Here is a 27,741-nt window from a genome sequence, read left to right as displayed (position 1 = left end):
AGGAGAGAAAGAAGTAGTGCTCTTCAGATTAACTCCAGCCTCTAAAATAAAATACCAAAAAGAAAGAAAAAGAAAGAAAGAAAGAAAGAAAGAAAGAAAGAAAGAAAGAAGAAAGAAAGAAAAAGAAACAAAGAGAAAATACACAGGTAATAAGATCATTGTGCTGGCAATTTAGAAGTTACTGAGCTATAAGTACCTAGGCAGGAGTTTTTGCCATAAAATACAAGATACACCCCTAAAAACTATCTAGACACGCACATCAGCTCTTAAAATGTTATTTGGTAATTTCAAATTGGTGAATATATAAAAGAGTCTCATTTTAAAAAGAAATCTAAATGTATTAAGCCTAAATAGTTATGCAAGTCAAAGGCAAATTGTGGGAAGTCATTTTCCCTTACTATGTTTTTCACATTTATATTCTCAATTAAGAAAAAATAATAATTGTATTCATTAGTGCATACCACTTAAATTTTAATAAATAATCATACTGGTTTTAAAACTATAAGCATATTAGATCACATTTGTTCATCACACATAAAACCTAAGTGATCTCTACTTTTTAAGTATAGTCTGTTGAGAGTTTTGTATCATATTGAAATTTTATAAAATTTAATTACACATGAAATGTGAGTGAAGACTATTCCTCTTCATAAATTAGTTCCTCACCCACAGAACAAATAAATATGTAAAATGACAATAATGCACAAGAAAGACAATCCATAGTTAATATAATTTTGAGTAAAACAATATAAAAAATATTTAAATATCAAACAGTAAAATTTTTCCTCTAATGTGGGTTCTCAGTATCATAGATTTAAGACACGCCTATAAATTCTATCTTTGATGGAGATGAAAAAGAATTTTTGAGAAATATATAATTTCATAAATATGAAATAGATGTAATTTTCTCCTCGCCATTCAAAAACAACTACATGTTTACAAGTTGCGGGTTATAAAATGCATGGCACAAATGAATCATGAAATATAGAAGCATATTGTATATCAAAATGCTGATGTAGAACTATTTGGAGTAGAACACACTTGATGCGATAAAGGTAGGAAAATACTGTAGAGATGTTTTATTTAAGAAAATATTTCATCTGGGGATGCCTAGCTGGCAGAGTTGGTACACTGTATGACTCTTAATCTCGAGGTTGTGTGTTCAAGCCCCACATTAGGTGTAGAGATTACTTAAAAATAAAACATTTTTTAAAAAAAGGAAAAATATTTCATCTACAGAGTTGAAGTTATTTTTGGTATAAACATTAATTTTTGAAAATTATTTAACAAAAGATTTACACAACGTTTGAACACTGTTAGGTAATAGATGTAAAACCTATTTATAAAAAATAATTACCTTGGAAACTACTGAAATATAGATATCATTGTTTATCTGGAATGTTCTAAGAAAAACATTCCAAAATCACTTTAAATTACAATGGGATTATATCTAAATTCATATCTATTGGGTTCACAGTATAGCTTGCTTATTTTGGTGAAATTGGATTACGAGAATTTATTTCTGTTTGTATTTCCAATCATATGTCCCTTTTGAGAGTAAAAAGATGTAGTTTACCATACCAAAGTTCGCAGAAGTAGTAATATAAAAACCACACAATACACTTAGAAGAAAAATAGTGGGCAGTATAACTAGTTTGATTTTAGAAATAAAACACTTCCAGAATAAAGAATCTATTTTAATATCAAGTCAATGATTGTATAAGCTTACATATTTTAAAGAGTTTTTGATTCACTTCCAAATTACATAAAACATTACTAACAAACTATGAAATTATGGCTTTTATAAAAGCTGTTCATTTCAAATATTAGACAATTAGCAGTTTTGGAAATTATGGTCTGAATTTGCTTACCCTGAAGTTACTACCATTATTGAAATGATGACATAATATGAAACTGAATAAAAACTTATATATGTAGGATATTAAAAATAACACTTTTTACTTATCAATAGGCAAACTCTTACAATGATTCCATAAAGATCTAAATATGAGCACCAAATTATAAGAGCATCACAAAGGGAAAAAAAGCAAAATAGACTATAATAATTATGTTAAAATTTTACAAGAACTAACAACAATGAATTTGAGATAGGCTCAGGATGTTTTTGGTAATAGTCGTTATTTAACAGTGAAATGATATCATGCAAATATTATGGACAGATAGTTATTAACAGTACTACAAAGAAAAGAGGAAATTAAAGCTACCCCAATATTAGGAGAAGAAAAAATGTCCTGATTTGAATGTATTGTGGGAAAATGCTGTTACTACCCTTATTCAGAATGCAATTAAGAACTATGAATGATTTTTACCTTGTATAGTTAGGATCTAACCAAGAAGGAAATTATTTCTAGAAGTCATTATTGACATTAGGGTTCTATTTTTTTTTTATATACTGTAACATTCAAATTAATGTCAAAAGTATGCTTTATTATAAAAATAGTTAAATGGTTTCTACATATGTGCATATGTGCCTGTTCTATCATTCTTATTTTTAAAAATTTCATTTGAAGGGAATATCATAGGAAAGAAAAGTTACAGAACCAAATATTTTATATTGGTCATTTTTACTGGGAAATAACATTGGAAAGATATCTGGATCATAAATATACATTTGCTTTGCTGTTTTGCTCTTATTTCATATTTTTTTCCTAACCCTGTATTAAAATGTCACTGTTTCTTTACAATCAGCATCACTAACTTTTATTCATTTATAGCTTAATACTTTCCATAAAAGAACTGAACTCTTATCATGGTTATTGCATCTGTAGCAGGAATTTTATGATAAAGTGTAAATCGGTTAAATACCTTAATTGATACTAAACAAAATAATCAGAAGTCAAATTAATTAGAATCAGGAAGCTATTAACTTAAAGGCTGGTGCAAGCAGTTGCAGAATTAGGGGAATTTCTTGTGCATACTTACACACACAGATACACACACACAATGGACATATTTTGTTGGTATGAATTTGCCAAATACTTTTAAAGAAAAGTTTACTTAAGGCATTTTCATTATAAGTGCAACTAGTCAATTGTTCCTATTTTAACTTCTAAACATGGCATATCAATTGTTTTACTCTATTTATCTGAAGTATAACAATCTTTTCAAACACAAGATTACTTTATATGTGAGTGCCAGTTTACATGTAATTATCACCAGTTTTATCAATGACTCCTCTTCCCTTTGCTGTCAATTCGTCTTAGTGTGATTAGAATCCTAAAAGTTTATTATAGAAGGATCATACGTCATATACTAGATATTTTCCAAGCGCACTCTATTTCTATACATATGCAGTAAAGTTCTTAAGGGGAAAATTTGGCATAGGGTGTACTCTTGCTAATGGAGATGAAATACATGTATTAACTCTTCATCCTTGGGGAAAAATTATCTTAGCAGATACGTCAGTATGAGGGACACCTAAACCACTGACTAGATGAAACTTTTCTGTCATCCATGTACCTTCCTATTAGAGTTTGATGTTCTATGAGGGACTGTGGTATAGTTAATTTAATATGGTTGCCATGGTTAACATTTTTGTTATATTAAAAACAAAAAATGTGTTCTAGGGTGTTTTCTGTTTGTTTCTTGCTTACTTTTACTGTATATATACATACGTAGCATTTTAATTTAAATTTTGCCTTTGGGTAGTAAACAGCATTTGTTACCATCCTGCAGGAAAATAAACTTAAAATAAAAATTTATATCCCTTCATCTCTCTTCCTCCCCACCCCCCACCACCCCAAAAAAGAGCTGGGAAGCTGTGAGCACCAGACATCTCTGCCAGCTCTACCTCACTCCACCCACCCAGGGTGAGCTATTGCTGAAAGCCAAGAAAGACCATGAGCAGACTAAGCTCACAGGTCAGTCTCCTTGAAGGAGCTTCACTGGATGCATTGACAGTTATAGAAATGATAGGCTGGCTATGGCAGAAATCATTTACCATGTAAGTACCAAGACTAGTTACACTGCAGTCTCACAGTGATTTCAATCTGATAACAGAAATGTAGCAAGGAGTTTTCTTTTCTTTTCTCTTTTTTTTTTATGAGTGAATAATGTATTGCCAGTAAATTCTGTTAAAATTATTCTTTGCCTGTGGATTTATTTTTCTTGGTAACGCTTATAGGAAAAAAAAAAATAGCCAAAGCGGAAAAAAAGTTTCTAGGACAGTTTGTTTCATAAAGGGAACTAAAGAAAGACTCAGAATATTTTTTTAAAGAGTGACATATTCCACATACACACATTCATTATATAAATCTAATACATGCCACACATATATACACATGAATTCAGTTCACGTAGAAATGACAAAGCACTGAAAGATTATATACTAGATAATGGTATGGTAGGTTTAACAGATATGTATTTACTTTTACATTTTTTCTAGATTTTTGAATGTTTTTATAATTCATACTAACTACTTTAGGACAAAGAAAGTCATTATTGGAAATTTTACCTACTTATCTCATTGGCAAAACCTGTACTATCTAGAGAAATATGCAAACTCCCGAGGAAATTACTTTCATCCAAATTTGACTTCTAATAACATAGTGAAATAAATAAACACAATACTAGGTAATATGTCCTGTGAAATGTAAACATTTGGGAAATTAATTCATAATTGAAAAATGACTCTTCCAATCCTTATATAACATTCAGCACCCTTCTGGATTGTGCTTCTGATAGATTAACCATCTACTTTCTAATTCCTTTCTAAAGATATTCTCTTTCAAAACAGCTAGATGTCCAAAGTTACATGATAAATGAAGTTTTGGAAGCCAGAGGCGGGGGTAGAGGAGGAGAGGGGTGGTGAGGAAAGGAGGCAGAAACAGAGGGAGAGAGTTTCAGAATGAGAAAGCCAACTGCTGGGTGCTGATGATACAACGCACCTTAACGCAGGTCAGCTGAGGACACAACATAGAACTCAGAGTATGTGCCACACACTCTGCTATTGATCGTTTCCAGTGTCATCTGTTTATTTTTTGCAACCTGGGAATGGGATCCTGAACTCACTAAAGGGATGATGCAGGAAAAAGTGTTTGATTTGGGAGTCGAATTCATTAGGGGAAACCCTGAATAATTGCCCAAGTTATTCTTTTTAAATGCAAAATGTTAAAAAAACAAAAACAAAAACAAGGCCCTATTTTTACTACGAAAATAAATCAGTGGCCTTTTTTAGAACTTTTAAAAGCAGAATATTTTTTCTGTCCAAAACTTAAGCAAATGGCTGATGCTTCCAGCTGTGTGAACAGATTGTTAAAGTGCTATTCCACTCTGGAAGCACACATTCTGATCCAATTAAAATGCAGGAATCAAATACTCATTTGAAGCTTCCAAAAAGGAAAAAAAAACAAAAAACAAAAAACAAAAAACAAAAAACCAAACACACAAACAAATGGGGAAAAAAAAACAGAAGAGTAATCAGTTGCTGACAAAAGAAATACCATGAATATTTCATATGTTGCCTTTTGCTCCATTTTATAGTGGCTTCATTCATTTTAGATAACCCTGAAACAGTTGTGTTCATCCACTGTCAGTAAGGTATAATGTATCATTTCAGCTCCAATTAGGATATGGGGGTCAAAGATAGGAGTTAATACATTCTTAATAAGTTACTATCTTCACACTGGGAAATATTTGTAAAAATGCACATTTTATCATGGATAACTAACTACAAGAGTGACTCCAAAGTCACATTAGTATTCCCTTTATTCTTACAGTATGAATCAGAAATGTTCAGTTAACCAGAAATACGTCGAAGTTTAATAACTGGAAATCTATTTAACCAAACTGAATTTTACTTTGTATCATTGAGCATTGAGTAAATTCTAATGGAAAATTTCAAGGAGTTACATAAACTTGCAAAAAACATTTAAAATTTTATATAACAGAATATACCCACTTAAGTGCTGAATTATGAGACAGGTACAAAAATCTCACCTGTGTTTCCTGGACAATCTGGTCAACATTAGTCAGCAAAGCATCTGGGAATAAAATTTTCAGTGTCATAAACAAATACACAAATTCAAGTTTTAAGAAACAGACCCTAAAACTCTTCTTACTGAAATCTTGGTAAGATTTCTCTTAATAAAGATTTATCTAATTTTTTTTAACTTACCAGTTCTTGGACTAATTGCAATTGACTTTATAATTGTCTATGACTACTTCCTGATATATACGTAGAAATTTAAAAATATTGTCCTAGTTGCTAAAGTGAGAAATTATGTAATGCAACTTTCCAGAAAGAGTTCAGGAAGGAATCAGGCTTCTACTCAATTTTCCCTACTCAAAGTTAACATTTCAGCTAGAGTTGCATATGATTAATAATAAAAGATACACCAAGGAAGAGAATCCAAAATAGGAAACATAGCTTCACCATGTTCAACATGCAGACTATTAAATAATCATTTATGATAATCATTATTCAATAGCTCCCAAAATACTATCATGTTTTATGAAGTACCCATTTATCTTCATGTAAAACCCTAATGGTCTATATGTGAACATTCTGTCTTTACATGTCCACATGTATGTTCCAATTGGCTGTAAGTGTTTAATACCATTACATAGCCCTGCATAACACACATTCTATTTCTTTCCAAATGTTCTCTTTTTAGACAAATACTCCTAGTCATTAAGAAGTGACACAATGATAAGAAAAAAATCAGGAAAAAGTTATTTTCAGGGTTCTTAGGTGAGTGTGAAGAGAACAGTACAAAATATTTTTTATAGAACCTCAAACACAAATATTCATAGAAATTTATAATGGCCTCTGGAGATTAGGTTTTACATTAAAACAATAATAAGACATGTTCACATTATACAGGAAAAAAATGTTTAGTAAATTACATTATGGTAGAGCCAACACAATCTATTTCATAAGCCCTCATGTTAGTTGAATAATTTATTGGACATACTCTGGAGCTGAATCACAGTATCTACCTAGTTCATGTTTCAGGCAAGATCAAACGTACATCCACTTTCCAAACACAAAATGAAAGGGACTTCATGATCTTCTCTGAATATATTTGAAAAAAATTTTGCTAATTTTTAAAATTCATCAACAGTAACCTTCTTGAAAAGAGTGGAGGAAATTAGACAAGTTGTAGAGATCATTAGGAAGTTCAGAAAAATAAATTTCTACTAGAGAGCTTATATTCCATTGTAATCTTATAAATAAGAAGTATAGTTTGTGCAGTTGTTCTGGGATAAGTACTCTGGTAGCCAGCCCATTTAAATATAATTTTGCTACATTAATTACAATCCATGTTGCAGGACGCAAAATTCTGATTTTAATGGATTAATTTGATAAGCATACATATTAGTATATCTATATTAGATACATAAGTATACTGTGTATGTGTTTTATCAAGGTGAAATTTAGATCCTAAATTTGACTTTGAAATAGCTGACAAAATCAGAAGACAATAGTATACTACTTGCTACATGGACTATTTGTAATATTTGATAAAATTGCAAATACATTAACACCATAATTTAATAAGCTAATTTCATACTTAAACAGACTCCCAGTTATATATGTCTCACTTCAGACAATACCACATTTTTAGGATGACTCCATCACAGTAATACTTATACCATTCTTCCTCTATTAAGTGATCTTCTGTACTGCGACAAGGATTGTTTTTGTTGCAAAAAGCAAGCAAACAAACAACCCCAAACTTGACAAAACTCAATGTATTCGTAGTTCCAGCACGCACTTTTCTAGTATGGGATGAAAAGGACTGAGTAATCTGAAAAGACAGAGCTCTGAAACTATCACAAAATTCCTGTCATACATTTTGGGTATTTCCTTTTCTGTATGAAATTTTAAAAACAAGCTATTTCTTATCCATAAATTTAACTCAACGGACACTTAACTCACAAACATTATAAGGTAAATAATAGTAATGATAATAATAATGATTTATAATGATGATGGTTATCATCATCAACAAAGGAGGATAAGAAAAAAATCCTTTTCCCATCCAGCCTATCTCTGTGCTGAAGTCCTTTCCCCAAAATGCCACAAACACTCACAGGCAGAAGCATCCACATTCACTGTTAAAGAAGAAAGACTGAACGCTTCCTGAAACAAGGGAAGACTGAGCAAGGGAAAGCATAAGTAGCCTTCATTCTGTTTAATATGGTAAATACTGCTTTCTTAGCATCATAAAATAGAAGTAGGATTTTGTCACACCAAGAAGAAAATGGGTTCAGATCTTCAATCCTTGAAAAAATGTCCCATTTACCTTCTCAATTCTATGCACAGTAAGATACTTTATGTTTTCGACATTTTTTAGACTATTGGCATTTAAATGATTATTATTAAGCTTAGTATTGTGAATAACATGGGGGAAATAGTAAAATTCAGAAACTAAGAGGCAATTGTTGTGGATTTTGTGATAATTGCTCTAGGTTTTTACTTTTAAAAATGAAATATTTAGTTTCCCCTTAGTAATAATACAAGCAAATAAAACAGTTAATATTTAGTTTGGAAGTAAGTACCTCCTGAGTGCTTTAAATTGAAGCAGGAAACACTTCTCAAGAAAAGCTAAAAAGAGATTCCTATAGATAAGTGGAATACATTTAATTTTTTTTTTAATTTCTCAATTCTTATGGAGAAAGCATGTATCATTCAGGTAATAGATTTATGAGGTTTATAAATAGCTTATAATAATTCTCAACATATATTCTGAAACATTTTTAGTAAAATATATCTACAGAGCTCCTAAAATCAACTGTCTGAAAGCATAAAATACTTGCTATAACCTCAACCTAAGTAACTGCATTTAATAGTTTAAAAAATAATTCAGGAATAAATTAGCCACCGTGAAGGTATTACTGTATCTAATTTAAATTATTTATTTAATGCACCTCTGTTCTAATCTTTTTGTAGTGTAAAAATAAATGATATTCATCAAACCAAACTTTGTTTCCGCTTAGGATTTTGAGGAAGCTTTGGATGCCTCATTATCCTTTTGTGATGTTCAGAAATTACATATATTAAATCAAAAGACCTACTTTAATAATAGTTGGGGGCATTTTTGAATTGGGGGACAATTATCCAAAAGAAACAAAAACAACACAGGAAGACATATAATTAAAGAGAAATGTTTAGAGCAAATATCTGCAAATACATTTTTTGTTAGTTTTCATATTGAACAACCTGAAATCACAGTGTAGAATGGCTAAAATAAAAAAAAAGTAATTGAGAACAAAGAAGTAAAATCAATGTATACAACCTATACATAATCAACAACAGCAAATCATATGCTTTGGATTGCATATGTATAGCTGGTTAAATGGGAAATGCAAGAAATAACAGAAAGAAAAATAGTAAGAGATAGAATTTCTTGCTTATAGTAATAAAATAGCCAGATCACAAATCTCCATTGTGCATATAATCAAAATTCTTATTACTGCACCTTCGTCTCTGGCCCCATTCATTCTATTTATCTATCCATTCATTCACTCGAGTAACTACTGTGTTTCAGACATTATGCCAGGTACCTTCAATAACCTCCAACCATCCCAACGATTTATTTTTCAGTCACTTCACACTGAAATTGCCCTGGTGGAAAAGTTTTTCATATAGTTGTAAACAAAAACATTTGACCCTCTCGATAGGCCAATCTTTCATTGTTCTCTCAAATATAAACTTTTTGAAAAGGCAGAAACATAAGGCCTTCTCAACGCTTCTAAAAACAAGTGTTCAAGCATTTGGTTAATACACCCCGAAAATAGTCTTGTAAAGCTAATAAAAATTAAATGGTTTCAATGGCTTTAGTCAAACAGAATAAATTTCACATGATTAGATGTTATAGAGTTCTAAATGTTTATAAGAAATAAGAGATATTTAATTAAAGTTTCATTTGAAACATAAGCAGGGAACTGATTTTAAAAAATACAGGCAAATGAAAAATATAAAATAAGTTAATCAGTAGCTTAGAGTAGATATGTTACACTGTGGCCTTTATGCATGATTTCAGAGTCCCCTTGACCGTAACCTTCATAATACCAGAGTTCTTTTTGGGGATTAATTTTTTTAAGTCTGAAAGCCTTTATATATTCTGGACTTTTTAATACCATGTAGGTAAAAACTAAGAAAGGGAAAAGTGATATGCTTTTGTCATTCAGCACCTTTTGAAGAATTATTTGAAGTTAATTAGAAATGTTAAATTGGGATCAGAGCATGATTACAGAAATTGTGTGGGAGATACACTTTGCTCTGAGTAATGCTTTTGATTTTACAAAATACGACTACACATGTAATCTCATTTATTCCTCAAAGAACTATACAACTGACCCATGAAAGCTGATTAGACTTTAGAAATGTGAAAGGCAAACATTAGAAAGGGAACTGGGGCAAAGAAGGCATTTATGAAACATCTAAGCTGGTACTAGCACATTAGATAATTTCTTTCAAGACTTGCATGGAGAATAATCTCGAACTGCTTTAATTTTACCTGCTTTTGAATGTAATCATGATAAATCATCTATAAGGTGTGCCTCTGTCAAGTTAAAATTAACTGACATTTTTATATGCCTCTAGTAGAAGGAAATTAAACTAATGACTACCATTCCTTATCTGTGTTTTAATGTTTAAAATGATTTGTAAGAGATAATAAACTTTGTGTTTAACTTACTCTCATGGAGTATGTTATATAAATAAAATGCATATCTTATTATATTATGGCTAATTTTTTTTGTTGTGCAAGGTTCTCACATGAGCCTCATTCTCAACCTCCCACTTCAAACATCAAGAAACCTCTTAATATTAACCTCCATTTACCAATCTTTAAAAACTACCATCAAGTTGCCATATAATGTAAGACTTTCAATGAGTAAATAGGAACATTTATCTATAGACCTTGATTTCAGTGAATGTCCAGGAATGCCATTTATCAAAAAGCAACATTATTGTCTGACTAAATTAAAAATTTTTAAATGTTTATTTCTGACAGTGACCGAGCAAAGTGGGGAGGGGCAGAGAAAGAAGGAGAGAGAGAATTCCAAGCAGGCTCTGCACTGTCAGCACAGACCCCAACATGGGGTTCAATCCCACAAACATTGAGACCATGACCCAGGCCAAAACCAAGAGTTGGACACTTAATTGACTGAGTCACCTGGGTGCCCTTAAATTTAAACATTTTTAATGATAAATTAAGCTGCATGATTTAATGATGCACTAAGCTGCATGATCTAATTAAATTTCATCACAGGTTTAGGTTAAAATGAATACATTTACTCTAAGAGAGAAACATTCAAATTGAGAATTATAGGCAGAAGGGAAAAATGAAATCACCATTTGGTTAATGAGCAATGCCTTTATTGCTTATAAATGTAATAAGAATTCCATTAAAAGGATTTTTTATCTTACTTAGTGATAAACATAAACCTTCCTTTGATAAGGCAGTCTTTTTTTTTTTTGTCTCTCTTTTTAACTTACATTAAGAAAAACATAAAATTCACTCATTCTGCAAATGTGTACCGAATGAACAAAAACACCTTCACATGCCCAGGTAGCAGCATATAAAATTGTGGCATGTGACATAAAACTGAACTAGATTTTTTTGATAAATGCAAAATCATTGCATTTTCTTTTGCTTCCCACTATGGCTATGGCATAAAGCTATGGCCTGGGTGAGAAATACCATAAGACCATTAAGGCACCTGAACCAAGAATGTTGTTTAGAAGCATATTTATGTTAACACTGTCTGGATATACTTATTGAGTATTTTAAGTACCGTAACAACACAGAGTTGTTCTTTATAATATCTGCCTGAAAAGAAACACCATTGTCCTTGAAAAAAATATACAATCTACTCATTGAAAAATATTTATCAGCCATGAGTGAGCCTTTGTAAGAGTGGAGGAAAATATCATTATTTATATAGGCAAGACTTTTTTGTCTGATGATAACCTTTATTTAGTGTTCTGCTATTGTAGAACCTAGAAGCCAGCCCTAGAATAGAAGGCACTGCTGCTCTGTCACGTTTTATCCCTAACTACTTCATATATGTTACCTTCATGTATTAAGCTATACCTGGAAGGTTTATACATCTTGGCTCTAGTAGCCATGTATCAGAAAACAAAACTGGAATTTCAAATTCCAATTTCCTATGTGAGTTTTCAAATCACTTTTTCATTAAAAGAAATACTAGGTTACACAGTGCTTTCCGATATCCACTCAGAATTTGAAAGAGTTGTTTTTCCACTATGCCCATCAGAACTGTGGGACTGAATTAACATGCATTCATAGCATGCTTCTTTGAGAACACAGTCCACGTGTGTTCAGTGAGTTAATATAACAATAGTATTCCTTTACTCCTCCATTCAGGGAGTACCGTGGCCTTGCTCTGGATCTCTCAGCAGGCAAAGTGAGAAACTTACTTGGCTTTGAATGTGCTCTTTTAGATGTGGGCCCCTCTGTGACAGAATCAGGAGGTCGACTAGCTAACTGCAATGCAGTTGAGTTGTTCCTGTTAGTGTTTTGGGACTCAACATTTGTGACGGCTTCATTCTGTGGTTCGGTACTTGGCTTTGTGCCAGTCTTTCTTTTCTGCTTCTGGGACACAGAAGTGCTTGAAGTCCAGGTAGGAGGCAAAGCAGAGGTAGTGGTAGAGGAGTCCTGACTTGAACAAGTTTCCGAAGATTGTATCACATTGTCATTGGCAACTTTACAAACACTGGGCATTCTCTTCATGTCCACAGCTTGTTTGGACATGGACTGGGGCAGCGTTACACTACAGCCTTGGATTTGAGCCCCATTAGTTTGAGAGTAGACATTGCTGACCTTGGTGACCTTGTGTTGCCCGGTTATTGTTGCAAACCTTATACCGGATCATTAGGATGATGATGAAAACCAGCACAGATGCTACAATTATTCCCACCAATATAATAATCATGGTGCCTCCCAAAAACTGGGACTGCATGAAGTGGCATCGCACATAATCTTGTTCCGTAGTAAACTGGATGCAACCCACGACTCTCGTGGCAGTGAGCGAAGTGATGCCATCATCATATATTGCCAAGACACACAGGTCATACATAGTTCCAGCAGCAGCCAGGTTATTGACAAGAAAAGTTTTGCTCGTGGGAGGTATCATTCTGAGGGACAATGGAATTTGCGTTAATATAAGAACAAAACATATAAACACACAGGCGTTATGACTTCAGTTCTGTTTCATTTCAGGATTCATTAAGATAAGCATACTTATAACAGATATGAAATATGGGGAAATGATCTAATCTTACATTTACCTAGTTAAAATGGTTAAGATTCATTGTTGGATTCTGCATTATATTAATGGTGCCTGTGCCATGCCTTGACAAGCTTACTAATTACATTGCTTGGCAAAGCAGAACTCCTAATAAAAGCCACTGCTAAAAAATCATTTATGACAAATTGCTTTTGAAAGGTGTGACTGTGACATTATCTGACTACTAAACAAATCCATTTAGCACTTACAACACCTCTGTGACTAAAAGCCAATTTGAAGGAAGGGAAAACACTGACAATCACATTAGAACCAGAATGGAATGCATTTCAGAGTATTTATTTTCCAAATCAGTTATAAGCTGCTATGGAATGGTATCCAGTAAATCTATCTTTAATAACTAAGATAATTACTAGATTAAAATACTTCATTTACACATTTCAGCCCTCTTCTTTTGTCTTCAACACTTGGTTCCCAGTATGTTTTTATCTATAAATGAGGTTGATGAAAATGCATGAGTAATATTATCCTAAAACATGAACAGGGCAATGCTGTTGACCAGAGTATAAATCCTTTGTTCTGCCCATTGTGGGCTGATGAAATTACCTTCAGAACACAGTTTCTAAAGTTTGATAAACATTACAGACATCTCTAAATTCATTATATCACAAACTCTTCTGTGGATGCTTTTTTTTCCCACATTTTTTTAGTAGCAACCAGATATGACCTAAACTGAGATTTCATTTAGAAAAAAAAAAATGCTTGAAACTATATATTTTCTCTGAAAAAATTTTTTAGAAAATTTTAAAACTTGGCAATAGTAATCTGTTATACAACCTAGACAATGGGTTCTAATGAACCAGGCAACTTTTAGGCCAGAGTATTTATTTCTGATTAAAATCACTATTATTTAGTAAGTGCATGATAAATACCAGGCATTACTAAGTACATTATTACACCATAATTTTATTATTTTTATTCTTTTTTTTTCTGGAACACCATAATTTTATTCTTACAATGATTATATGAGGTAGGCATCATTACTATTTTATTCATGACAAGCTTTGCAGTCATGAAATTCAAGCAACTTTCTGAAGGTCACATAGAATTTACTTGTCATGGTAGGATTAAAATATTAGAATTGGAAACTAGAAACTGACATATTGCATATATCTATATATATGCAATAGATAGATACATAGATATAGAGATAGATAGATAGATAGATAGATAGATAGATAGATGATAGATAGAGCAAGTTAATATATATATTAGCTACAGGAAGGTGAGGGACAGAGATGTACACTCTTCTTTGACAAAGGGATCATAATGGATAGCCTAGGTAAAGAGCTGAGTATAAGAAGGACAAACTACTTTATGCATGCATCATAGTCTACATGACCATACATTAGTGATGAGAAGGATTTTAGAAACCATTTACTTTAATCTCTTGCTTTTAAAGATGGGGAAATTAAAAACTCAGCCATGTAGAACTTTGCCTAGAATTGATCATATGGCTAGCTGGGCCAGTGTGTTGTTTTTTCTACCAGTCCATGTTCATTTAAAAAAAAAAAAAAGTTCTCATTCATTTCCATACATGAATGAAAATCAAATTATCTTCAAGAGTTCATCTGAGTATGTAAGAATTGAGCTGATCTCATTTCAGAAAGCTTTGAAGATATATATATATATGTAGAAGATACATATATATGTATATTTCAAAACCATGATTTTGCATCGTGTCCTAGGAGTAATAAAAGTCTATCATGAGTGAAATTTATGAAGAGGTAAAAATGTATATTTCCAACTGAAAACTGGACAAGATGTGACTATAAATCAATGAGGCTGAACTTTAGAAAAACATACCAGAAAGCCTATAGTCAGATGCAAATTCTCTATCAAAGTTATTATGAGGAGATTACATATTTAACTCTAGTGACACTTTCACTGCTCAAAATATTGATAAACTCTCTTTGGAACTGTCTTAAGAACCAGTGTACATGAAACAATACACATGCAACATTATTCAATCACCCAAAAAAATCAGTCTCATTATTTTATAGTTACATCCTATTTTTGACCAAAATGGCAATACCCATCTGATCACCCACCTTATTCATAAGACTTGGCTCCAAATGGCTTTTGCTTGTTTCCAAAATTCAAATTCACCCTCAAAAGACGAAGATTTGCCACCACTGAGGATATTCAAATAGTATGACGAAGGTTCTAAAGATAATTCCAAAAGTGCTTTGAGCAATGCCAGCATCATTGGGGTAATGGTATAGCCTCCCAACGTGACTTCCTTGAAGAAAGAACACTCATGTGGATGTGTAAGTTCTGGTATGTTTTTGAATTTGTAAAATAAATCAGTCTTGTTCTCTCTCTGATAGTCACATCTCTTAGATGAGGGGAAAGAAAGTAAGTAAGCATCATATTAAATATAAATTTGAACTCTACAAATAACACCATTCAAAATATTGCCCCACAGGTGATCACCTTTCACAAACCTTATATTACACACTTAAACAACGGAGTGCTGTAATCACAACACAGGGTAGCACTGCCAATTAAAAAAACAAATCAGTAGCACATTAACAAGCCCTACATTGAGTGCATGGTAAGTACAAAAATCTGGTTAATTTTTCTTACCTGTAAACAAGGGTGTCATCATAAGTACCATTATACTGGATTTGGAACATACGTATTCCAGGAATATTTCTTTGAAAATTAAATTTAAGTGTGCCGTGGATGATGTCGCTTCTGCTACTACAATTTTATCTTGACTCATTTTAGGATCACCATTACTACTGCTTGCATTAGAACCTGACTTCGTAGAAGTTGAGATATCTGAAGAACCAGGATCGGGCTCGTGGATATGGTTTGTACTGTTGAGTAAGTGAGGAGCTTAATTATATGAAGATCCACTGTTTGTGTTGCTTCCCCAGCAGGATTGGAAGCAATGCAGGTAAAAGCACCTGTATCCTTCACAGTCGTGATAAGAATATCAAGTGTTCCGTTATCATACACCAGAGATCTTGTTGCATTTGAAATAAGCTTCCCTTCAGGAGAAATCCAGTGAATTGCAGGTTCAGGGTCCCCCCTGGCTTTGCACCTCAGGGTTGCCCTTTGACCTTCCAGCACTCTCATCTCATGCGTATGACGAGTATGAGAGGAGGTTCACATAAAAACTCTTCCTCAGGAATTGACCAAAAATAGCGGCCAGTTAAAAGTGCTGGAGAAGCACAAGTCTCTAGGTCATCTTCTCTGGACAGACGTCTCAACCACAACAATTCACAATTGCAATGCAAAGGGTTTCCACCGAAACTTAATGCAAAAGTTGATGGGCTGATTATTCCTGAGGTTGCTAGTACCTGAGCTCGCTGAAAGGAGAGGATCAGGTGGTAGCTTCTGCAATTTATTTGATGTTACATCAAGCCGAGTCATCTTGTGCAAGTGGGAGAAAGTCCCTTTGGGAATATTATCAATCATATTATGATCCAAACTAAGGGTGTGCAAGCTAACCATCTTTTCAACTGCATCCCAAGGAATCGTTTCTAAATTATTGTAGGACAGGTCCAGCTCCTCAAGGGCAAAGACATCATCAAATGCTGTAGAAGAGATTAAAGTCAGCTGATTGTTGTTCAGTATCAAATGATGGAGATTGGAAAGCCCACTGAACATATCGTTTGTAATTTAGTCAATCTGTTGCTATTCAAATGCAATGCCCTCAAATTTCGCAAGTCAGCAAAAGCATGAGGTGTGGATAAAACTTATTGTATTCCTGGATAGAGTCAGGTCCACCAAGCTAGTCATATTGGCAAAATCTTTCCTTTTAATATTTGTAACAAAATTGTCTGCCAACCGCAGCTCCACAGTTCTTCTGTCGATGTTTGGTGGAACAAATAAAAGCCCTTTCTTGGCACAAAGGGTTGCGAGATTAGGAGACAAAATCTGACAGACACAACGCTTTGGACAGATCTGAGCTCTCACTGCTATGCCAATGAAAAACAGATAAAAAAGAAATTTTCCATTGTAGATCAGATTTAAGAGCCTGTAAGAAAAGACACAAAATGTAGTGTTAGCATCCAATCATTTCACTAATGTCCACATTCCCACTGGAATAATCCTTTGATGCAAATTGCAGTACAGAAGCAATTACTCATTTGTTTACTTAACAAACAAGTATAAAATATCTACTCTGTATTGCAGGCTACAATTGACACCAGGATAAAAAATATACCATTCATGGCCTTGTGGGATTTAAAATCAAAAGGGAAAACAAAGAAACCAACAGATTATTACAATTCTGTAATTATGTGCTATTTTTGAAATATGTCCAGGGTGCTCCATGGACGCATAAAAAAAGTGACATTCAGCCCAGATTGGAGGGTAGGAGTCATGAAAGTTCCCCATAACCCTGAAAGAAATCTTGTCAGTTCAAAGATTAAAGATATACTTAACGATTTGAAAGCATTTCAATTTACTGAGTAGAAACAATAATAGACATTTGTTATTTCTAACTTTGTGGTGTATTTGAAAGTAATTAATCATTAATAAAATTTTATTCATCTTTACAAACTATCTTGAACATACTACAATTTAACTGCAAATAAAAGCTCTTTTTCTCAAAAACAAAAATGCTAAAATGCACCACAAATGCTCTGAGCTCCTTAAAAATTAGAATATTTTATAATATAAAATTGGATTTTTTAAAATTTTTTTAATGTTTATTATTTTTGAGAGAGAGAGAGACAGAGAGCAAGCAAGGAAGGGCAGAGAGCGAGAGAGAGACACAGACTCGGAAGCAGGCTCCAGGCTCTGAGCAGTCAGCACAGAGCCCCATGTGGGGCTCAAACTCACAGACCATGAGATCAGGACCTGAGCTATAGTTGGCTGCCCAACCGACTGAGCCACCCAGGCACCCCTAAAATTGGATTTTTACAGATAATTTTTGAAAAGCAGTCATCAAAATTCTTGACAGTGAGTCCCAAAAGGTACTATAATTACAATTCCATTGTTTCTTTTCTTAAAATCTTAATGCATTTATATTTATCCAAATATAATTTTAAAAATCTTGGCATTTTGACTTTCCAATTTGATCTTAAGTATTGTTCTTGAAATTAATCATCAAAAATTTAAATACTGGGGGCCCTGGGTGGTTCAATCAGCTGAAGGTCCTACTCTTGATTTCAGCTCAGGTCATAATCTCAGGGTCGTGAAATCGAGCCCCACATTGGGCTGGGCATGGGGCATGGAGCCTGCTTAAGATTTTCTCTCTCTCTCTCTCTCTGTCTCTCTCTCTCTGTCTCTCTCTCTCTTTCTCTCTCCCTCTGCCCCTCCCCACCTCATGCTCTCTCTCTTAAAAAAAAATTAAAATACCAATACATAAGCAATTAAAAGTTCTCATAAATTATGGGTGCCTGGTTGGCTCAGTTGGTTAAGTCTCCAACTTCAGCTGAGGTCATTATCTCACAGTTAATGAGTTTAAGCTCCGTATCCAACTCTCTGCTCTCAGACACACAGCCTGCTTTCGATCCTCTGGCTCCCTTTCTTGCTGCCCCTCCCCCATACTCGCTCTCTCTCAGAAATAAACATTAAACAAATAATAAATAAATAAATAAATAAATAAATAAATAAATAAATATATAAATAAATAAAATTCTCATAAATTACGTGTAGTTTCAAATGTCAATGAAAATGGCTGGAGAAAACCAGTCACAATTTCTAATTAATGAAAATATAAAATATGGACTTCTTCCAGAAAGAATAGACCTAGTTTCCTAAATAAAATATATTCTTATAGATTTGATTTCTTTTATACCTAGTTTATCTCCTATTTAATGTGGTTGTTATGAACAAGCACTGTCAGCCTCAACAAATGAAATGGTCTTACTCTTCTGTTTGTGACAGAATAACTAGTACTAAACTAGCCTTTCCACAAGAGGCAGCAAAAAAAAAAAAAAGTACAAAAATATATATAACCATAGATTTCACACATTGGAAAAAAAAGCAGCACAGTATTGTGATCCTTGGGAAACATGAACAAAAAATAAATGAACCCTTCTGCTGCTCCAGAGACACTTTGTAAAGCATAGCACAGGGAGAGAAAACCAGATGACACATGAACTGAAGAGTATGGACTGGAGTGCAGAGTCTCTGGTGGCTTGAATTTATGAGGCGAAATACCAGGAGAAGAGAGTTATCCAAAGAAAGAACTTCAGCTATCCTATAGGTAGAAACAGGGCAACAGATACTAACCATACTGAAACTCTGGCGGAGAGAGGGGAAAATGGGGAAAAAAAGTGAACAAAAACTCAGTGACCTGTGGAAAAATATTTAGAAGCCAAAAATATTAAGAAGCATATAATCGGAGTATTGGCAGAAGTCTATAAAGCAGATATAAAGGCAAAATTTTTTCACATTTGTGATAAAAGAAACAACAACACATAAATCCAAGCTCAAAACAAGGAAAACTATACCAGGACACATCATAAGCAAATTGCAGGTAACCAAAGGAAAAAAAAATCTTAAAAGGAGTCACAGAAATAAGATACATTACAAGAAGATAAACTGAACAAATGAAAATAATAGCTGACTCCTCACTGATTTCATTTTGGAAATAAAGCAAGATAGGAGACAATGGAAAATATATTTTAAATGTTGCAAGATGGGGCGCCTGGGTGGCTCAGTCGGTTGAGCGTCCGACTTTGGCTCAGGTCACGATCTCGCGGTCCGTGAGTTCGAGCCCCGCGTCGGGCTCTGTGCTGACCGCTCAGAGCCTGGAGCCTGTTTCAGATTCTGTGTCTCCCTCTCTCTGACCCTCCCCCGTTCATGCTCTGTCTCTCTCTGCCTCAAAATAAATAAATGTTAAAAAAATTTAAAAAAAAAATAAATGTTGCAAGAAAAAAAGAAAGTCCATCAATATGGGTGGGATATATATCCATGAAAGATGAAAGTAAAATAAAAACATTTTGAGAGAAACAAACTGTAAGTTTCATTACCAGAGGAACTGTGCTGTAAGAAAATATAAAGGATGTTCTCTTCAGGTTGATGGAAAATTGTATCAGATGGAATCTTGAATCTTTATAAATGGATGGAAAACAACAGAAATTGTATATCTGTGGATAGATATAAAATGTTTTTGTTGTGTTTTAACCTGTTTCTAAATAGTACTTCTGGTATGAATATTAAAAGTTACAAAGTAAGTGAACATACAAAAAAAAACCCCACATCGTTTGCACCCCAGTAATCAAATAAGCTGGATAAGCTGGACATCATTTTCTTTAATAACATCATAATGCTGAGGATATAAACCTACAGTAACTATATTCCAGAAGGTGATATATTCTTGGATGAAAGGGAAGAGTTCCACAGATGTCCCCTGACTTCCCCCTCTCAAACAGGAAAGTAAGTAAGAGGAACTATCTAGCATAAATTAGGGTAGGGAGAGGCCAGCCTACTTTTATTTTTTTTTATTTTTTTTTTATTTTTGAGAGAAAGAGACAGAGCATGACCGGGGCAGGGGCAAAGAGAAAGGGAGACAGAAGATCTGAAGCAGGCTCCACACTGCCAGTGCAAGGCCCGAGGTGGGGCTTGGACCCATGAACCATGAGATCATGACCTGAGCTGAAGCTGGATGCTCAACCCACACGTACTCTGCCTGCCTGCTTTTTAAAAGTTTAACAAACTCCTTTTTTTTTTTTTTAATTTTTTTCAACGTTTATTTATTTTTGGGACAGAGAGAGACAGAGCATGAACGGGGGAGGGGCAGAGAGAGAGGGAGACACAGAATCGGAAACAGGCTCCAGGCTCTGAGCCATCAGCCCAGAGCCCGACGCGGGGCTCGAACTCCCGGACCGCGAGATCGTGACCTGGCCGAAGTCGGACGCTTAACCGACTGCGCCACCCAGGCGCCCCAACAAACTTCTTTTTAATGCTTTATTTTTCAAAACAGTTTTAGGTTTACAGCGAAAATGAGAGGGAAGTACAGAGATTTCCTGTATACCAATTGCTCCCACATATGCACAGCCTCCACCATTGTCAACATCCCCCACCTGAGTGGCCATTTGCTACAATCGATGCATCTACTTCCGGCACATCATAATCACCTCTAGAGTTTATGTTAGGGTCCACTCTTGGTGTTGTACGTTCTACAGGTTTAGACAAATGACAAATATCCACTATTATGGTGTATATACAGAGTATTTTCACTGTCCTAAAAGTCCTCTGTGCTCTGCCTATTCATCTGTCCCTGGCTCATCCCTGCAACTACTGGTGTGTGTGTGTGTGTGTGTGTGTGTGTGTGTGTGTGTGTGTGTATTTACTATCTCCATAATTCTGCCTTTTCTCGAAAGTCATATAGTTGGAATTATATAGTATGTAGCTTTTTTTTTCATATTTACTTCTTTCACTTAATAATATGTTCCTCCATGTCTTTTCATGGCTTAATGGTTCATTTCCTTTTAGCATTGAATAATAATCTCATTGTCTGCATGTCCCAACATTCACATATCCATTCAACTACTAAAGGACATTTGGTTGCTTCCAAGTGTTGGCAATTCTGAATAAAGCTGCTCTCCACATGGGTGTGGACACAAGTTTTTAACTCTTTCGTGTAAATACCGAGGAGTGTGGTTGCTGGACTGTATGGTGAGAACATGTTTAGTTTTGTAAGAAAGTGCTAGACTGTCTTTCAAAGTGGCTTTGCCATAATTCCCAACAGCGATATGAGACTTTCTGTTGCACCATATTCTTGCCAGCATGTCGTCAGTGATCCAGATTTTGGTCTTTCTAATAGGTGTGTATTTGCATCTCATTGTTTTCATTTGCATTTCCTTGATGATATATGATGTAGGGTATCTCCACATGTTTTGTTTGCCCTCTGTAGATCTTCTTTATTGACATGTCTGTCAAGGTCTTTGGCTCATTTTTAAATTATGTTTTGTTTATTATTATTATTGAGTTTTAAGAATTCTTTGTATATTTTGGGTAACAGTCTTTTCTTAGATGTGTCTTTTGCCAATATTTTTCCCTGTTTCTGGTTTGGCTTTGCATTCTCCTGACATTGTCTTTTCTGGATCCAAAGTTTTTAATGTTAATAAAATCCAGCTCATCAATGATTTCTTTCATGGCTCATGCCTTTGGTGTTGTATATAAAAAAGCATCACCATACCCAAGGTCATTTAGGTTTTGTCCTATGTTATCTTTTAGGAGTTTTATAGTAGTGCATTATATGCTCTGAAGTTATTTCAGTCTGTCTCTGTTGTAGTATTATCGTAATTCAGTTCACAACAGCTTCACCTGTTTGGAGAGTGTGGCTGAGAATTTTCCTATTCAGGAAGGCAGGGGATCTTGGTTTTGGAGACCCGACTATTTTACAGATGAATTATCTGATTTCCAAACATATGGAGACCTCAGTCAACTTTACATCTCTGCTTCCAGTTTTGCTTTTTGGGTTTTTTTTTTTTTTTTTTTTTTTTTGGTGGCCAATGAGATCTCTTCTATCTTTCACCTCATCCCCAGTTCTTTGCTTGGGCTGCAATTGAGCTACCCTAGACTCTATGAAGGTAGAGGTTTCCTCTAAAAAGTTTTCTGTATCTCTCCAATGCCACCTCAGACATTCTGTTGAAAATCTACATACTGTATAGGAAGAAAAGAACTGAGCTCTCCATCCCCTCTTAGTGGTTTTATAGCTGAAAGTCCTGAGTGACTAGTTATTCTTTGTGCTCTTCAATGTCTCAGCCATCATTCCTCCAAAGTTGAAAATCTGGGTTGCCTGGAAGATTCATTTCAATTTTCTTTCCCTCCCCCAATCCTCCCCATTTTTTTTTCTTATCTGAAAATATAGAGTACCTAGGGAAATTGTCCCAAAGAACAGAAAGCAGCATGGTAGTTACCAGGGGCGTGGGGTTAGGGAATTGGGGAATGTTATGTAAGGGTACAAACTTGCAACTAATAGATAAATGAGTCCTGGAAACTAGTGCACAGTGTAGTAATTGCAGACAATATTGCATTATAAACATCAAAATTGCTAAGAGACTAGATCTTAAATGTTCCCACCACAAAAACTGAAATAAGCACGTGACATGATAGGGATGTTAGTTAAGGCTACAATAGCAATCTTACTGCAATAAGATTATATCAAATAAACATGTTTTAAACCTCAAATGTATACAATGTTATATGACAATTACACCCCAATTAAAATACAAAGCTATTGGGACACCTGGGTGGCTCAGTCAGTTAAGCGTCCAGCTTCGGCTCAGGTCATGATCTCACAGTCCGTGAGTTCAAGCCCCGCGTCGGGCTCTGTGCTGACAGCTCAGAGCCTGGATCCTGCTTCAGATTCTGTGTCTTCCTCTCTCTCTGCCCCTCCCCTACTCATGCTCTGTCTCTGTCTCTGTCTCAAAAATAAGTAAAAACATTAAAAAAAAGCTATTGAAGTCTTAAATCTCCATCCCTGAATGTGAGTTTAATTGGAAATTGGGTCTTTGCAGATTATCAAGTTAAGGTGAGGTGATAAGTATAAACCTTAATCCAATATGGTCCTTATTAACAGGGGAAATCCGGACACAAATATAGATATACACAAAGGGAAGACAGTGTGAAACACAATGAGAACAGTATCTATAAGCTAAGAAATGACTAAGGGCACCAGAATCTACGAGAGAGGAATAGAACAGATTCCCTTTCACAGCTTTCAAAAGAAACCAAATATGCCAGACTCCTTGATTTTGGACTTCTGGCTTCCATAAATGTGGGGCAATAAATTTCTGTTTAAGCCACCTAGTTTGTGACACTTTGTTATGACAGTCCTATCAAACTAATTCATGTCTCAAAAAAACATTTTCTGGAAGAGTTTCAGAAGTAAGATGATATTTACTGGAAACTTTCAAGTGTATGTGCATTTAGAATAGGTAAAACTAACCTACAGTGATAGAAATCAAATCAGTAGTTGTCTAGTTGGAGGATGGTTGGGAAAGAACACAAAGAAATTTTGGGGAGTCATGGAAGTATTCTGTATCTTATTTGAAATAGTGATATATAGGTGTATATATTCAGCACAATTCATTGACTATACATTTAATATCCATTCATTTAAAAAAATAATGTTTATGTATTTTTGAGTGAGTGGGGGAGGGACAGGGGGAGAAAGGAGGACAGGGGATCCAAAGCAGGTTCTGTGCTGACAGCAGAGAATCCAATGCTGGGCTCGAACTCATGAACTGTGAGATCATGACCTGAGCCAAAGTCAGATGCTTAATGGACTGAGCCACACAGGCACCCCTAATATCAGCGCTTTTTATGTCCATTATACTTCATTATAGTTGATTCAGTTAAAAAAAGGGAATTTGGGTTTTTTGTTATGTTTTCAAATATTGGTTCCAGAGGAAGAAGAATTTATAAAGTGACACATTATTGGTAGCTAATCAGAACTTAGTCATATTTTAGAAACGTACTTTCTTAGCTCTGCCATATATCTTCAAAGATGGGATACCATTCCAACTCAAATTATGCATCCTGTTTCATAATCTGATTTACTTCCTCAACATATATATGGCCTGATCTGATACAATTTCGCTACCCATACGGTGATTCAGAAAGTAACACTGAGTTTAGAATAAAATGTGGACCACTTTCTTATTCGATGTTTATTTTTTGTTTAAATAAGACCTGTAAGTAAAGAGTCATTTGAATTGTCATTAATGAGCTTTCCCACGTTATCTTAGAACAGAGTGGAGATTTCAAAATCTGTAAAAGATGGAAGATGTGGGATCGTGTAAGGAAACAGTTTTCATTTCCGACAAGTTCATGTGCCAAGCCTTGATGTACTTATTAAAATTATGTAGTACTACTTGAAGGAATGGAGTGTGAATGGAAGAGCAGAGCAGCTGTCATGCTTTGTTGGAATTCCTGATTTAAAAACGTATGAAGATCATCCAACACACTAACCTCAATCTTATCTGGTTAAGTTAAACTCTTTTAGAACATCTGTCTATTGCTTTCTCTAACTGGTTAAATGCAAACCACACAGAACCGGTTTTGATAATAATATTTGAGTGGGGATGTAACTCAGCAAATAGTCATACAGCTGCAGCTCTCTAGATAATATGTACACATCTCTACATTATATGTTTTTCAAGTTAATTCTTTTCAGACACAAAGTGACACATTTATAAACAAAGAAGAGTCTATCACACAAAACTGGAAAATGATTTTCTAGTACTGCATCCTTCTTTCAGCCCATGGCTGTTACATCACATATGCTCAAGAGAATCAGTATTTATTTGGCAACTAAAATAGGATATACAAGCAAATTTAGGTTTTACAACCAACTGAGAGCATAATCTATTCTCTGCAGAAACCAATATGGTACCAATTTATATGTTGAGTTAAAGGAAAGCTATTGGGCCCCTCGGGAGCTGCCTTGCCATCATTCAACAGAGCTCTACCAATTCAATTAGTGCCTCTTTGTCCAGGCTAATGCTGGAGATCAGATGCTGATGCCTGTTGATGCTGATGAGTTGCTTTAGGATGTGTCAAAATGGTCACAGTGGTGCAAAGGAGATTTTATAACACAGTTTATATGAAACACAGTAGATATTCATTTCTAATATTTAAGGTTTTTTGCTTATTTTTTCCAAGGATTATATATGACGTCATAAGTCTATTCTCTCCTAAAATATATACTGAGGATATCGCTATTGAACCTGTTGAATTCAAGACTCAAACCAAGACAACTATAACCTTGAACAATTATCCTCGATCTTCAATTACAAAAGTCACTAGTAAAATTCCTAAATACACTGAAAATTAAACTTTAAAAAAAATTCACTCATGCATCTCTTCCCTCATTCTTTTATTAATTTCTTCAGGAAGATTTATTTAGCATCTGCACCACATGCAAGGCACTTTGCTAGAATCTACAAAGTTTACAAGGCTGGGATCTGATCAGGACAAGCATGTTCACAATTATAATAGAAGGCAGATGGTGAAAAGTTTTAACTCAACATACATTTTGATATTTAAATTTACAGAAATAAGATGGGTCTTTGAGTTATAGAGCATCCTTAATTTTTGTTATCAATGTGTGTATTGATACATGTATTTTTTATTCAACATGGGTCATGTGTCCAGCAACCCATAGTATTTACATTAATGGACTACAGATATGAGCCCAGTTACTAAAATAAACTGAATTATCTAAAAAAAAGTAATAGTTACCATTCACTGAACACAGGTAAACATGAAAGAAGTAGTGGTCTCTTTTATAGATGAGGAATGAGGTTGAGATACTGATAATTAAACCAGTTTACTAAATGGAATATTTACCATGCTCTAAGCAGCAGATATGTAAATATTTCAGTACCTCTTTGTTTTATTTTGTTTTTCAAAAATGAAGGTAAAAGCTACATAGAGAGATGTTTTATTTCTTTTATAATGTTTTTAATATTAATTTTGTTGGCTTATATTAGGAAGCTAAGACTGATTTTTGTGCAATGTATATATCATATCAAGTCCTATTTAATCTTTGCACAACTTCATAAAAGTGGTTATTTTTTCCCATTTTGTATGATGAAATAAAACTTAAGAAATCTTAAGGAATCCCCTCAAGGCTATACAAAAAGAAAACAAGAAAGGTAGGTTTAAGATCGAGATCTATTTCCAAAAATTCATGCCTTTCCCAGGATAAGAAGATGCTTTATATATATTATTTACATGTGTTTTTCTGACTATTAGGTGATTTTCAGACATAAAGATTGCTGATTCTGACAACAATGACTCCTTAAATTCATAAAGTGATTTACTCATTTATGATCCTGATCTCTGTTCATAATCAAATTACACTTGGCAGGTTACTATCGTGGAGATTTAAGGGCACCTTCACAGAGACTTCATGACAACCCAAATGACATACTTAACCACCATCATTCATTTCTGTTTTGGTATGTCAAGGCATGACTGAAGCTATCCAAACACTTAAATCGATAATACTAATTATTCTCTTAAGAACAGAAATTCTACCTAATAGAAAGGAGAATGATTTCTGTGTATAAAGAGGTCTCAGTATTTTCCCACTGATACGGACTGACCTATCCCTTTTCTTGCCCACTGCAGACACTCCATAATGTCCTTGAAGGTCCATGGGTTAGGAGAGTCAATACTACTGGTAACTCTGAAGGAGAATGCATTCTCTCTTGCAGAAAATAGCTTGGGGAGAGGAAGCAGCCTAAAATGGCCCAGCGCGGAGAGGCTGTGAAGATTCCCAATGGTGAGAACAGCAGTAGTTGGAAGTCGGGTCAGTGGCAAGCGGTTTGCTAAAATGAACTTCTGTTGATTGTAAGCACTCCTTACGGATGTTCAGATACAAGTGAGAAATATGTGGGAAGTGGGAGGGGTGATGCGTGTATAAAGTGTAGGATAATTTATATTTAGAACTCCAACTAATTAAGACAGTAGTGCCTCTAAGGAATAGGTATATTTATCTGGGGAGTAGAT

General features: G+C 34.3%; 1 protein-coding gene across 1 annotated transcript; it reads right to left on the bottom strand.

Moving 5' to 3' along the window:
• LOC115517066 (leucine-rich repeat and fibronectin type-III domain-containing protein 5-like) lies at nt 1-27,388 on the bottom strand. The gene is given in 12 exon segments (XM_032593526.1): nt 1-41; nt 5,959-6,002; nt 12,416-12,839; nt 12,841-13,132; nt 15,892-15,982; nt 15,985-16,146; nt 16,149-16,409; nt 16,412-16,628; nt 16,630-16,934; nt 16,937-17,003; nt 17,005-17,293; nt 27,336-27,388. Coding segments are annotated over 12 exon segments (2,223 nt in total). The 3' UTR covers nt 1-23.
• Nucleotides 27,389-27,741: the final 353 nt, after the last annotated feature.

Source organism: Lynx canadensis, chromosome B3, assembly GCF_007474595.2.
Source record: "Lynx canadensis isolate LIC74 chromosome B3, mLynCan4.pri.v2, whole genome shotgun sequence".
NCBI lineage: Eukaryota > Metazoa > Chordata > Mammalia > Carnivora > Felidae > Lynx > Lynx canadensis.
Note: the sequence above shows the minus strand (reverse complement) of the source record. Positions and strands in the feature narration are given on the sequence as shown.